A 15,000-nucleotide genomic window follows, 5' to 3' on the forward strand; every position below is an offset into this window, starting at 1 on the left:
TTTCTCGAAAAATTATAATTTCCGTACCTTTAATCGTAATATGATATGGAAAAATTAGATAAGACAGTAGTGGAGGTGTTGAGAGTAAAATTTGTAACCTACATGTAATGTGTCAGTTACAAAAAAAATCGCTATCAGTGAAGGTTTTGTTAAAAACTCACTCGTTCGGGTTATTGAGATACCTGTGATAGTACCAGTACAACCTTATAAATGGTAAGTGTTTAGGGTTTATTGATAATTGTGTGAATGTACTAAATGGGGTCAGGTACAAAGAAAAGGGACGCACTTTCCTTTTTTATGTTGAAATCTGGAATGTTAGTCTTTTATGATTAACGAGTACTTGTTTTCTGAATGTAAATTTTCTTTTACAACTTTTTTCTTTTTACACCTTACAAGTTAATACTAATGTAACTGAAACATGTTACTATGTGGTTAGATAACAAGACATTAAATTGAAATTACATCTCGAGTGCCAAGATGTACGTGTGCACCGGGTTTTGTTACTTGTCTCGTAACTCACTTCGTTAATAATATATCTTGACAAATAGTTCGGGTATTTAATAAATCGGTTGATTAATGAGAAATACCTCTGTGGGACCATATCCCCTAATTAATGTACTTCCATATTACGAATTGGGTTCACTTACAGTATGAAATGCATTGCTACTCGGTCACGTCGAACAAGACAAGGAGTAGGACTGACTCTCCACCCGACGATCGACTAGGGGGACGCATTCTTTAGACGGTTACGACCTCTCTCGACCGGAGTGGTCGTCTTACCGATCGGATACTTGCAACTACTAGTAGTCCTGTATTCTAGTTATGGTACCCTATTTCTAGGAAAAAAAACCTCACCCTCTACCAACTTCTACCTAAGTCCCACTATCAGCTGAACCAATACGGAACACGATACCATTAGTTCGTACCACTACGCCACCGCTAAGTGACACAACTAGAGGTACCACTACATCTAAGGACCGTGACACGCACCGGAGGTGGCCACTACCGCGCTACCCTAATAGACGACCACCAGAAGTAATACTTACCCTCCTCCCTTTTCTTTCTTCTCTTGTTTATGTGTACTCTCTCACCTATCTCTCTCTATAAGGTGTCACTACCCCTACCGCTCATGGTACACCACTTATGAGGTACCACTACCCGCCTGACTAACGTAACACCACCTAGAGGTACGACTACACCTCCACCGTAGTGACACCACCAGACGGTAACCACTACACCTACCGTTAAGTGACACCCCAGAGGTCACCACTACGCCTAAACTAAGTGACACCACAGAGGTACCACTGACACCTACGTTAAGTGACACCACCAGAGGTACCACTACCCCTACCCGGTCATGACACCCAGAGGTACCACTACACTAAGTACACCACCACAAGAGGTACCACTCACCTACAGCTACCTAAGAACTACCAGAAGGGTACTTCACATCTACCGGACTTGATACCCACCAGAGGTACCACTGACCCCTAAGTGACAAGACCAGAGGGTACCACTACCCGTCTCCCGTTCTTGATGACAGACCAGAAGTAACCACTACGGCTACACTAAGTGACACACCAGCCCTTCTCAAAACGGACTCTACCAGAGGCACCACTACCGCCTTCTCAAAACGACACTACCGGGTACCCGACTGCGCCTTCTCAACACGACACTACCCAGAGGTTACCAGTACGCCTTCTCACCAACCAACCTACCGGAGGACCACTCACGCCTTCTCAAACACGACACTACCAGAGGTACCTACTTACGCCTTTCAAAACGACAAGTACAAGAGGTACCACTGCGCCTACCGCTAAGTCGACACGATGCCAGAGCGTACCACTACCCTAAGTTAACCCCTCCAGCAGGTACCACTACTTCAAGTCGACAACAACAGGCGTACCACTCGCGTCTACGCTAAGTGGCACGCACCAGAAGCACCACTACACTTCAAGTGACACCCCAGCAGAGGGCACCACACACTCTAAGTGACACCACTAAGAGGTGCTGCCTGTTCTGCAGCACCTCTTTTCACCCTCCGTCTGAAACCAGAGCCCAGTCTGCTCTGATTAGTTAGCTGGCCAGCTCTGTTGTGATTGTCCCGCCCCTTAGCCTATCACGTACAATATGTTGGAGCCCTAACCAATATTAGCATGAGTGATGTCACTATGTTACAGAAGTAAAAAAAGGAGTCCAATGGAGGCGTTTCAGGAAGGGGGGGAGTGTGTGGTAGAGAAACTCCCTCTGGAAGGAACTTTGCGATTTTAGCCTTTCCAGACCATTTACATGCATGCAAACCTATATTACACAGGAAAGGGAAAACCCCAAAAGGCGAAATGGGGCCCCTTTAAGAATTATTAAATTAATCCATCAAATGCTCATTCACATTTTCCTCAGTTGGGATTCTCTTTTGTGAAACTGTCCTGATAGGATCCTACAGGAGCAGAATGAAGGTCTGCATAAGACTTTGCTGAAGACCGCAGTGAGGATGGAGTGTTTAGGAGAGGAGTTCATGAGCAGCCAGAAGCTTTTGGAGGCAGAACTTCAGAGGACACGTATGGAGCTTAGCATCATTACAGAGAAGTTTGGGAGGTAATGAATGTGCAAAAATATTTTGTTCTTCTGATTTTAACCTCCTTCGCTCCCGACACATATCATAAGTCATCTTAGTATTTTTTCTTAAGGGAAGGAGATCGTTTCTAGCAAATGCAAAAAATTTACTTTGATTATTTCTTACTATGTTGTTTATATGGTGCCAAACACTTGACAATGCTTAATTAGCACACTATCAGTGTGTAGACGGTTTGGGGTTCCACAAATTGTATTTAATAAGCTTAATAAATTAACCAAAAACATGAAGTTGGGCTCATGCAGCTCCCTTCAATAACATGTAGTTGCAATGTATTTGTCCAAACAATGGAAATATATGCAATTTAAGAGATCTAAAAGAGTTAACATTTTAATAAAAGTGAATAAGACTTACAAAGCCAATCATCCGTTTTCAAAAAATAAATAGATTTTTTTTCAAATTTCGGATCTAAGATGATGCACAGCTATTACTTAACCCTAACATGTGTGTATACTGCAATCTATTGTTGAGTAACTTTTTTCTGTCTTCCTTTAAATCATTCAGACTACATGAAAACTGCTCCTCAACACAACAGACTAATAGTGTTCCAGAGAATAAGCTTCAGTCAGCGGTAAGATTGGAAGACTTTCTATGCTTCTTGTGCGTGAGCTTAAGTATTTAGAATCATCAAAATGACTGTAAAACATGTCAAAGTTCTTGTACAATTCTTGGGAGGGGACGTAGTGTACATTAACCCCTTACTAATGACCTGCGACAACCGTGCTTCCTGTGCTCTCTCTGTCAGGCTCAGGGTATGGAAGGAGAATGTGAGAGGTTGAACCAGCGTATTTCTGCACTGACGGAGCACCTCGCTGATGCAAAATTTGCCAACAGTGTGGAAAAATTCAATGTAAGATCTTTACCTCAGTAAATATACATAGTGAAAAAATATGTTACCTCTGCATTATTTAATCAATACAAATCTATCTGCAATCTCTACTTGATGAAGATAATTTCTGTGCTCCACAACCCTGAACTCTAATTCAGTTAGGTGATGCCATGAATCAGGTGGTTTCTCCTATCACCCCCCCTCCAGCTGAGTTCATGGACATCCATGACTACGACAACACCAACCCTGGAGGGCAGGACCAATGTCTGGGGCCAGTTCCAGAGGAGGAAGAATCTGACTGGTCAGAGATAGGAGATGATACCCCACGATTTGTACTGACAGGATCCAACAGAGGTCAGGTATGGAGACACCGGGATGCAGATATGGACAAAGACAGCGAGTCAGGTGGTGAGGAAATCCTCAGACGCCAAATGCAGATACCTCATCTCCAGTTCACCATCCACAATGAGAATCTGTCTGAAGCTTTGACAGGTGAAGGCACTTACAGGATCACCACCAGTCCAAACGTTGGCTCCGCCATCCTGATACGGTCTGCTAGCCTTGAGGAAATCCCACTGGCACGCCATCATATGAAGAAGGAGCTAAGGGGCACGGAGGCCATGATGGACCTCCACCACCAAGGGGGCGAGGCCGTCGAAGATTTAGATAATGAGATCATTCATCACTGGAGAACCAGCAACGAGAGGGACGTGGCTGTTGTGAGGCCGTCAGAGGCAGATCTAGCCAGCCTGCAGTCAGCAGAGCGGATGCTCAACCACTTCATAGGTGGACCGCAGGCTGGAGTAGAGCAGGGGGAGGGCAGGGCCGAGGTGCACGCCTGGACAGACGAGGGGATAAAAGCAGAGCGAACAAAGCTGTGACAGAAACATGAAGGCCCTGTTCACTGTGTCAAAACACATAGTACTTTTAGCTATATATTTATTAGTAAAGTTCAATTAAGCTCTTTCTTTCACGGGTTCAGTGGTTCTGCCCCGCTAATTAACATGTGTTTGGATTCAACTTAACCTTTTAATTAAAAATGTTTTAGTAGTTTTCTGAGGAGCTCCCCCCACAGCTTTAGGACCTCCTTAAAGAGACAGCCACTAAAAATGAGTGTTAAGAGACCAGAGGGTGAATGGAGGTGTATTCAGGATTGCATCGTTAAAGAAATAACATTTGAACACTAAAGCATGATAGAATGTTCCCTTAAAAATGCTAAATAGAAGATGTAACCCCCAAGTCCCCTTTACCTCTTTTGGGTTCCTCATTTGTTTCTCAAAAAATATTTAAAATAAGATAGACAATTGTATTACAGCGTATAAATTCAACCCCTATTCATGACTGTACTTTTCTGTAACTTGAAAAATCCCTTTAGATTTAGTCATTTAATGGAACCTTTTATTTTTTTAGTATAATCATCGATATAAGCATGTCGTTTCATGTCTTTAATCTGTTTGCTTTTTGCATGTAACATTATGTAATCATAAAATATTTTTCTTCTTTTGTAGGTAGCCTCAATTATGCATCGTTGAATGCTATATAAATATATATACTTCAAGTAATCTAAAAGAAAAAGAAAATCCAGTGCTTTCTTGTTAATCCATTTGTTGTTGTCTTAGCGTGTACCATATAACAAAATGTAAACTTATAAATATAAAATACCTTTAAATATGTGTATATGCAAAACTTATTTCCTCAGGTTACATTCATTCACCTTTTAAAATAAATTCTTGCAAATAAACACATTTTACAAGCTTGTGTAAATGTCATCCATGTACCATGGTCAATGTAACATCTTATAAACAAAATGAAGAATCAATTAAACATAATGTCAGCTGTTTGCTTTATTTTTAATCAACTTTCTTTGGAAAGTTTGTCTTGATAAATACATAGAATGATAGAAGATGGACAACAGAGTGCTTCAAGGATGATGTACTTTGTTGGCTAACTTAGTTTCAGGGGTGCCCTACTAGCCGATTCCCAGTCGATCGCGAGATGTGTCTAAAAATAGAACAACAATATTCTGTTTTATCGTTAATGTCATATAACATAATCTTCCTAAAGCTTTGTGATTGGCCGGCGTGACCCCATGTGTCGGGGCGTGGCTGGTGGGCAGTGGGCACTATTTCGCTGGGACAACGTCAGCGAAATAGTGCCCACTGCCCACCAGCCACGCCCCGACACATGGGGTCACGCCGGCCAATCACAAAGCTTTAGGAAGATTATGTTATATGACATTAACNTTCTTTTCTGTGTTAGAGTTTACTCGCTACAGGGGTGTTACTTTGAGGGTTTTGACTCTGCCAGACCGTTTACATGCAGAAAAACCTTCATAACACACAAGGGGACGGGGTAATAACCGGAAAGCATGACATGGGAACCTTTAACTTGTTTGTAGGCGGACATGTTTTACTCAGTATGTGGGCGGCGACTTTCATTTTATAGCACATTTATCCAAAGAGTTAAAAAGAAGGATTCAAGTTACGCTTTTGTAAATAACCAACAACAACATAACACAAATGTTGTCCTTGGTAGCGGATGCCACAAATGATCTTAAATCACTTGTATGTGCCAATAAAGGATAAACTTGTTTGTACCCGTGGTTTTTTGAATGAGGTCCGATGTTTTCTTTAAAGCGACTGAAGCGATTGTTCATATTTTAGTATTAGATTTGTTTATATTATTATTATTTATTATTTTGTGATCAATTATGGGTTGGATTAGTTGGGTCACCTTGTTGGCGACACTCACAGTGAATATAATCGACTGTTCTCCTGTGGAAGGTGTGGAAGAGAGGGTAAAAGGGTCGCTGTATTTATTAAAGTTTATCTTTTGGATCCGATCATTCTGCACAGAAGTTGACAATTTTCATTAAATATGATATTGTTATATATTGATAAGGCGTTTTTTCTGGACCTTTATTTGTTTCCTGACATTGCTACAAGCCTTTTACAGGTTTTATTACGAAATAGTGCGTAGACGGCTCTGCTAAAGATTATTCCCTAGTTTAGGTTTTATGTTCTGTGTTTAGATAGGTGCCTGTTTTATTTTGATAGTCTTGTCTACCCTCATGTGTCTAAAGTACGTTTCCTGCCTTGTCTGTTTTCCCGCTGTTGTGATTGTCTAATTGTCTTCACCTGGTGTTGTCTGTCAAGTATATATACGTAGTTCTCGTCTTCCCCTGTCTCGTTGCCAGATTGTCTTGTGTGTTCCAAGCATTCCAGCGTTAAGATCATTTGTCATTGTCCATATAGTTATTGTTAGAGATGTCCCGATCCGATCACGTGATCGGGGATCGGAGTGGACCTATCATGCTGAGGGAAGAAGCGATGTTTATTAACGGAGGACGTGTTAGGCCAGGGGCTTCAAACTCAAGGCCCGGGGGCCAAATCCGGCCCGCGACTTCATTTAATGCGGCCCCCCGTAAGAGCTTGCAAAGAATATAATATGTTTATTATACGGTTACATGCCGATTTACAGAAGCACGTTGCCCATAAACTACATATCCCACAATGCATTTCAAATTTGACTTTTTTCTCGGAATTTGACTTATTTTCTTCAAAATATTCATTTTTTCTTAGAATTTGCCTTTTTCTCAGAATTAATTTTTTTTAAAATAATTTTGTAACGTTCTCAGTGAAGAGACTTGCAATTATTTGCCCTAGACTTCTGCTTTCAGACGTAGTTAATTATGAAGTTATTACCCTATCCCATAACAATCCAATGCAGAGGCAATAACATTATTTTATTATTAAATATTTATATATGTATTTTGATATATAGTCTTAAAGTTACAACCGGCCCTTTGAGTGCAACCATAATGCTGATGTGGCCCGCGAAGAAATTGAGTTTGACACCCCTGGGTTAGACAGTTTATTGAGTGATTGTTTTGTTTACATTAAAACACTTTATTTTGATACTTTGTTTGTCTCTGCATCGTGCATTTGATTCCACGCCTTTGTAAAGCTTTAACAAATACCATATCATTCCATTGTTTTCATATCCTCAAAGTTGACCAACAGGACAGTGAACCCCTTTAAGAGCTGCAGGGAAACATGGATCAAACGTATAGGAAGATGAGGATGAAGTGGTTTGAAGAGGAGATAAGTTGGGAGTCATCACTTGATCTGAGAGAGAGTGTGTGCTCGTGTCTGTTTGGTGTTAAATGACCGATAGCCCCGTGAGTCCTGCACTGGATGTGAATCTCCGCTGAGACACTGTTAACTATTGCCAGGCTGAGGCTCTGCTCTCTGTCGCATTCTTCGGGAATCTAATGTCTCCCATATGTTGGAGAGATGAGGGCAACAATGACAAAAAGAGAGAAATAGTGGAGACAGAGAAGGAGAATAAGCTGAAGCTTCAAACCTGGGAAAGACAATGCCGCCAAATCCAATCACATGTATCTTCTGCTGTGGTTTTTAACTCATCTGTCGACGGATTTAAAAAAATGCAGATCAAGCCCAATTCTCCGTTTGAAATGTGAGGTTTTCACTCTTTGTGATCGGGGTTTTTTTCCCTGCTTGTTTCGATGGAATTCATCGTCCCTTTCATTCTCCGAAAACCTTCACCATGTTTTCTCTATTGCCCCTCCCCACATGTAAAGCTCACTTATTACTTTTATCCTTCCAAACATGAGCGGATGCAGCTTCCACACAACCTCCTGGCATCTGGTGGTTGCAAATATTGGTCCAGTTGTGTTCATATGTGGAGGAGATGTATATTCTATATCCTCTCTTATCCTTTCATTAAATCATGAATCTGGTGTGCCGGCTTCTGTAAACATCCACTTCCTCAAAAGCTTCTCCCTCTCCCAATAACCCTGGATATTCCTCTCCATTTCCCCATTCATATCCATGCCTCGTTCATCCCTCTTTCCCCTCCATTTATGTCTGTCCTTCTCTCTCTCTCAGGCCCAGATTCAACTGGATTGTGGAGACGACAACATCTGCGTCCCTGACCTCAAGCTGGCTGTTTATGGGTGAGAGGAAGTCACAGTTCTATTACTTTACCTGATTCAACAAACAAAAACTTAAAACCCTCCAGTCATGCTTTGCGAGGCTGCTTCGATTGTTTTTCCTTCTGCGACTGAAAAAATAATAATGAGGAAAGCTCTTCTGTTTGCCATTTGAAACACTTCCTCTGAAGTGATGCATTTAATGCTTTTGGTTAGTGTGGAAAGAACGCTAGAAGAGCTGCATGGTTAGCATTAGCAGCAGTTGCAGTCTTGGCTCAATAGACAAAGTAAACACTGGCGGTACTTACTGGAAGCACACTCAGTATTATTCCACAGCAAATGGCCCTACTGTTTAAAACAGCCCTATTCTGCTCATTTTCATGTTCATATGTGTATATTGTCTTCTGTGAGATTTGTACACGCTTTAATATTTTTCTCTTTTCACCCTCTGTCTGAAACCAGAGCCCAGTCTGCTCTGATTGGTTAGCTGTTGTGATTGGTCAACCGCTTAGAGATGTCCCGCCCCTTTGCTTATCACGTACAATGTGTTGGAGCGCTAGCCAGTAGAAGCGCAAGTGTTACATAGGGATGACACTTTGTTCAGGAGGTAAACACAGGAGTCTAATGGTGGCGTTTCAGGCAGGGGGGGGGTGATATTTGAATAATATAGTGTAAGACCATACCTATATAAGGCATATTTATACTTTTTATTTTTCAAAATACCAAACAGATCGTGCATTTTATCCATTCCTCATTTCTTGTCATGGGCTGATTCTGTGAGAACAGCACCATCTACAGGCCTGGCATATGTACTACAGCGTCTCCAGCGCTTTCAAACGGCAATGTCCGTGGCTGTCTCCTCCTGATTGGTGGAGTTGGCCCGATATCCGTAGCGCCACTTCTGTGACGTCACAGAAGTGTTCAAATCTGGATCAGTCTGTATCAGATCCGTTGCAGCCCCTTTTTAAGAGATTTGGGTATGGAGGAAAAGAGAGAGGGTTGTGTTTTCTGACACTTGGTGAGTTCCCTGGAACACCGGGGACACATGTTCATGTAGAAAAGACGTACAAAAGTGCATTTTGCATGATAGGTCACCTTTAAGTAAATTAGTGCACAATAAAAAACGCAATCTCTGCACTGTAGCATCACCTCCTCAAAGTCCTTTTTTTTTGAGGACACTCACCAAAGTTAGAAGATAAAGGAAGGCTGGATGTTAATCTTAAACAGTTGTTAGTTTCTAGACAGATAGAGGCACCCTGTGAAGTGCTATGGATTGGCTTTGATTTAGCACGTTTGATTCATCATGTGTACACGCATCAGGAGGTATTGGCACATGGGCAACACCATACACTTTTCTCTAAATGGTTCCATGTTATTCAACGATTCTTATGGCTTCCACAATAAATACAAGCTTAAAATATATTTAAAAAGTCATATTTCAAGATGTTTTATTTGGCTTTAAGTGCATTCAAAGTATTTGTATTATAGCCTCAAGGATAGTCTACAGACACAGACACATTATTATTCAAATATCTGTTAATAGAGTTCAGATCAAACATCAAAGAAAATAATATGATATTTCGAAGGGATAAACTTGATTTATTGACTGTAAGACACTGGAAGACAGTTCAAAGCTCATAACAGGCTTTCACTGGAGTACAGATTAAGAGGAAGGACTCAAACATGTTTTTTAATCGTGTATCCTTGTTCGCGAATGGAAGTCGGCCAAATACTTGGCAGCGTCTCGGTCCGTTCACAAAAGAAAACTCAGACTGTCTCCTCCGAGGCTCCTCTGTTATGAGGACTGTTTTGCATTATATTGCCATGTGATTTCTCTAAGCTGCAGAAATGCAATCAGAGCGAAAGTCTCCCATGAAAAACTCCAATATCTGCATTTGTTATTTGTGCCACGGGACTCGAATGATTCAGCATTTTTCCCTGAATTCACGACATTCTACGAGACACAGCACTTTCTCTCTCGTTCTCCAAGAATCTGCAAGATGTTTAACATTCGCAGCTCCGGTGTTTGAGTTGTATCCTCTGGATCCAATTATGCGTTTAAGAGATTTGTCCTCCACTTCGACATCTTTCCCAAGGATTGAAGCGCCTGATGAAAGCGTTGTTAACATCTCTGAGGACTTCTCTTCTTAGCATCTGCTGAGTGTTGTTGGTGTTAGAGTATCAGTGTGGCTTCCTCTGCATTCGCTAAACTTGCCCGGGCTTAATTAAGATCATCTGGTGGTTGTCTTACCTAGCGAGGGGTCACTGCGTCCAGACCCTCTGAAAACGGGGGAGGGGAGGAGGAAACGGGGAGTGAAAGAAGAACCCTGATTCTGACCCTCCGCCAGGTTCCCTTTCGCCTCCAATAGAAACATGAATGTACTGCCACAAAGTGAAGCTTTTGGGGGAGGGCTGCATTGTGAGAGTGTCGAGAGGATTTATCACTTCGCTGTTTGCACACAGGCGTCACTGTGAACATGCAGAATAAGGTGGGGGTCGGTTTCCTGAGACAAATCACAGTGATCAGATTTGGGTCACTTCCCAGGTCAGTCATGGACAGATATGCCCGGAGAACATGGCCTGTGGGGACTTAAACAGAGAAGCATTGTCTGGATAAGAATTCAGGTCCCTGCTTTTCATTACGTTTTACAATTGCTTCTCTGGCATTTTGGTCATGCCCTGCACCGAAACACTTCAAATGAACACGGCAGCAAAGGTAGCTCAAACTAAACCGAGCCAGCAAATAAGGGGCTATAAACGGTAGTAATGTTGATGGGGTACGATTAAAAAAAAGGCCTTTTCACGACTGAAGAAAAATAATGGCTTTGTAATAGATACTCTTGGGAAATGCAACTTTAGAAAAACACAAGAGTCTACAGCCAAGCACGAATACAGGCTCTATAAGGCTGTTGTTTAGCATGGTGTAGCTTTGAGCTAAATGTCAGCATGCTAACATGTCCGTAATCATACTGACGTTTAGCAGGTATATTTACCATGTTCGCCTTCTTAGCTTAGCATGTTAGCATATAAGTATTATGTACTAAATTGAGTTTTCGTGACGTTTTCAACATTTGATCGCTTATTCTTCATCTTTGTTTACTTTTAAATGGCAAAATCAACAAAAGGGAGCATCATCACTCAAGGAAAAGTCAAGGATTGCTAAGGGTTTATAGACATGAATATCTGTACACAACTACTACACAAACGTGCAAACTAAAATGTGAAACTCTCAAATTGTTGCTGCAACGTAAAAACGGTTTAAAAACGTTTCTTACGGTATTTTTTCAAGTGAGTTCTCAAATAATGGATGTAAAATAATAAAAAAGACAGAAAAGCCATCATGTATTAGAGGTGTTGGCAAAGTTCTGGAACTGCTCGCTGTTTATTTTCTAAGATTTCTGGTTTTGGAACTCACTTTTCCACGCTGTGTGTTTAGCAGTTTTCCAACATGCTGAAAAGGTAATTATTTCATTTTTTGTCAACAACCTTGCTGTGGTTCTCGTCTCTCAGTGACAGAGCGGAGGTCTACCTGGGCGATGAAAACTCCTTGAGTCTGACGTTCAATGCCAGGAACGAAGGAGAGGGAGGGGCGTACGAGGCCGAGCTCTACGTGGTTCTTCCTCCAGAGGCCGACTACAGCGGGATCGCACGCAACAACGTGGTGAGACACACAACGGTCACTTTGACCTTTGAAGGGGTAGTTCAGGTGTTTTGAAGGGGGGCTGTATGAGGTGGGAAGTGGTGGGAAGTGGTGGAGTACAAATACTTTGTTACTGTACTTAAGTACATGTTTCTGGTATCAATACTTTACTCCTTATTTTTCTGACGAATTTTTACTTTTGCTTCTTACATTTGGAACCCAAATACCTGTACTTTCTACTTCTTACATGTTGAACACAAATACCTGTACTTTCTACTTCTTACATGTTGAACACAAATACCTGTACTTTCTACTTCTTACATGTTGAACTCAAATACCTGTACTTTCTACTTCTTACATGTTGAACACAAATACCTGTACTTTCTACTTCTTACATTTTGAACCCAAATACCTGTACTTTCTACTTCTTACATTTTGAACCCAAATACCTGAACTTTCTACTTCTTACATGTTGAACACAAATACCTGTACTTTCTACTTCTTACATTTTGAACACAAATACCTGTACTTTCTACTTCTCTCATTTTCCAAACAGGCTGGTTCCTTTAGTTTGAATGTGTGTTTGGTGGCGTGATCATTATTATTTAGAGTCATTGCGTGCCTATTGATTTGAACACGATCCGTGTATCCATCATTTCCTGGTCTTCTCTAAAGAAGAGGGACCAATGAAAACGTTGTCATGTTGCCGTTGTTCAGCATGGAAACATTCATTCGCTAACAATGACATTATTGTTCTATTGATATAAAGGGAGTTCAGGTACTCTTTAAAACAGCTGCTAGTTATGGGTACTTTTTACTGAAGTACATTTCAAAGCCTCTTTACTTTGACTTGAGTAAATAAGTTTAGTCAGTACTTCTACTTTTACCAGAGTAACTTTAAACACGAGTATCTGTACTTCTACTTGAGTAAAGGATGTGTGTACTTTTGCCATCTGTGAACAGGATGTGTACTTCTACTTGAAGTAAAGGATGTGTACTTCTGCTTGAGCAAAGGATGTGTGTACTTTTGCCATCTCTGGGTGTTTATCCATAGTCAGAGTGTTAACTATAGTAGATGGCGGTTGGTTGGCACACACCCAGTTTGGAAGAACAGGTACCAGCACAGAAGACTTTCCAATGGGGAACTGACACCAATATACCTCTCCATATGCTTTCTTCAAAACCACCAGAGTAATACAACAAAAAACACATTTTTCTTCCACAGTAATTTGTTAAATACAAACTAACCAAAGTCACACAGTAAAACAAACTAATAACCTAACCAATCGAGGCAAAATAGTGTCATAACGTGGTTTCAATGCAATGACAAAAACCCGGAAGAATACACAATGCATGTTTAAATACAAGCGATTCAAATACTGGGTGGATTATTTAGCAAAAAACAGAGATGCTGATTAACAGACATCTCTTTCCAAATGTAAGTCAATGGAAAAAATGTATTTCTAGGCCAAAATATAACTTGTATTGCCATTGTTTTGAAAATCTGCTCCAATGGAGGCCTCACTCCTTGGCTGTCACAATGCGTACACTTGACACTGTGCCAAACACCATTTACTGTAGACACTTTGATCCTCCCTGTCGGTAACTATAAGGATACAAAATACTATATGTTAATCACAGAACTAATTATTTTCTCCATCCTGAGTACAAAAAACACATGGCTTTCATTACAGTGTACAGAATGTTCGCTCTTGAAAGCAACGGATGTGGAAAACCCACATTGTGTACCTTCCCAACAGTATTATAGCGGAATGAAAACACAGCATGAGAAATATGCCAAAAAAACAACAAAACTGGAATCAAGTTGGGGCAAAAAACACAATCCTGTCCGTCAAAGGAAACATATTCCAATCCAACTGTATTGATATAGCACATTCAAAAACAACCGAGTTGACCAAAGTGTTGTACATCAATACATATATATAAAAGCAGCATAAATACATTTAGACAAAACCGATAGAACAAAAAGAAACTAATGTAAAAGCACGAGACATACGTATAGCCACAGACTGAAAACACTTTAAAACACAACAAAATAGAAAACCCCAATTTAGAAAACGTCTCATTGACATATTGAAACGTCTCATTGACATATTGAAACGTCTCATTGACATATTGAAACGTCTCATTGACATTGTTACGTTCCCTTCTGAGCTAGGGGAATCAAAGGGAAGCAACACAACCAGATTGGTATTGGTATAATTATAAGTGGTTTATTTTAAACAGGAGCGGTACCATCTATCTATCTATCTATCTATCTATCCATCCATCTATCTATCTATGTATTTATCTATCTATCCATCCATCCATCCATAAACAAATTACCACAATACGGTTTAAATAACAAACAAAAGAGGCCACAAGGGCGCAAGTTTAAATAGGCAACCAAACTAAGAGAGGACTCTAACAAGGAGCCTGTGTACATACAAAGCAAATAGGTAATAATAACAAAACTAAAACCCTCACTATCAAAGTGGTACAATCTAACTACGGGAAGCTGTAAGGAAACACAGCTGAGGTAACTATTACACAAAACTAACCACACACGAGTTAACCCCTGTTAACAGAATTTATCACAAACACAGACCACACAAGTTAACCACATAATGACAAGCAAATAGCGAGAGGCGTCTGTTCCTCAACAGAGCCTCCAGAGTGTCAGTTGTCCCCAGCCTTTGTACTCCTCCCCAGCAGGTGTGCGCCGGCTGTGCACTTCGATTGGATGACGTCTCATCCAATCACCTCTTCGGATGCAGCGAGGGCGGGACCAGGAGATGACAGCCAATGACGTCGGGGCAACCACACAGCTCATTTACATATCACACACAGGCACACAGCTGCAAACAATCCCAGACAGATTAACGAGCAGACAGAAACAGCAGCCGTAACAGACATATTGAAACGTCTCATTGACATATTGAAAC

General features: G+C 41.0%; 1 protein-coding gene across 1 annotated transcript in view; it reads left to right on the top strand.

Annotated features, from left to right (window-relative positions):
- The first annotated feature begins 8,213 nt into the window (after positions 1-8,213).
- LOC104952474 (titin-like) overlaps positions 8,214-15,000 on the top strand; it is a 21,958-nt gene continuing 15,171 nt past the window's right edge. Inside the window, exons 1-3 of the mRNA XM_010779298.1 lie at positions 8,214-8,222; positions 8,372-8,439; positions 11,926-12,076. Of these exons, the coding sequence (XP_010777600.1) occupies positions 8,214-8,222; positions 8,372-8,439; positions 11,926-12,076 (228 nt within the window). The remainder of the gene's footprint in view (positions 8,223-8,371; positions 8,440-11,925; positions 12,077-15,000) is intronic.

The sequence above is a fragment of the Notothenia coriiceps genome, unplaced genomic scaffold, assembly GCF_000735185.1.
Source record: "Notothenia coriiceps isolate Sejong01 unplaced genomic scaffold, NC01 NC01_scaffold00000339, whole genome shotgun sequence".
NCBI lineage: Eukaryota > Metazoa > Chordata > Actinopteri > Perciformes > Nototheniidae > Notothenia > Notothenia coriiceps.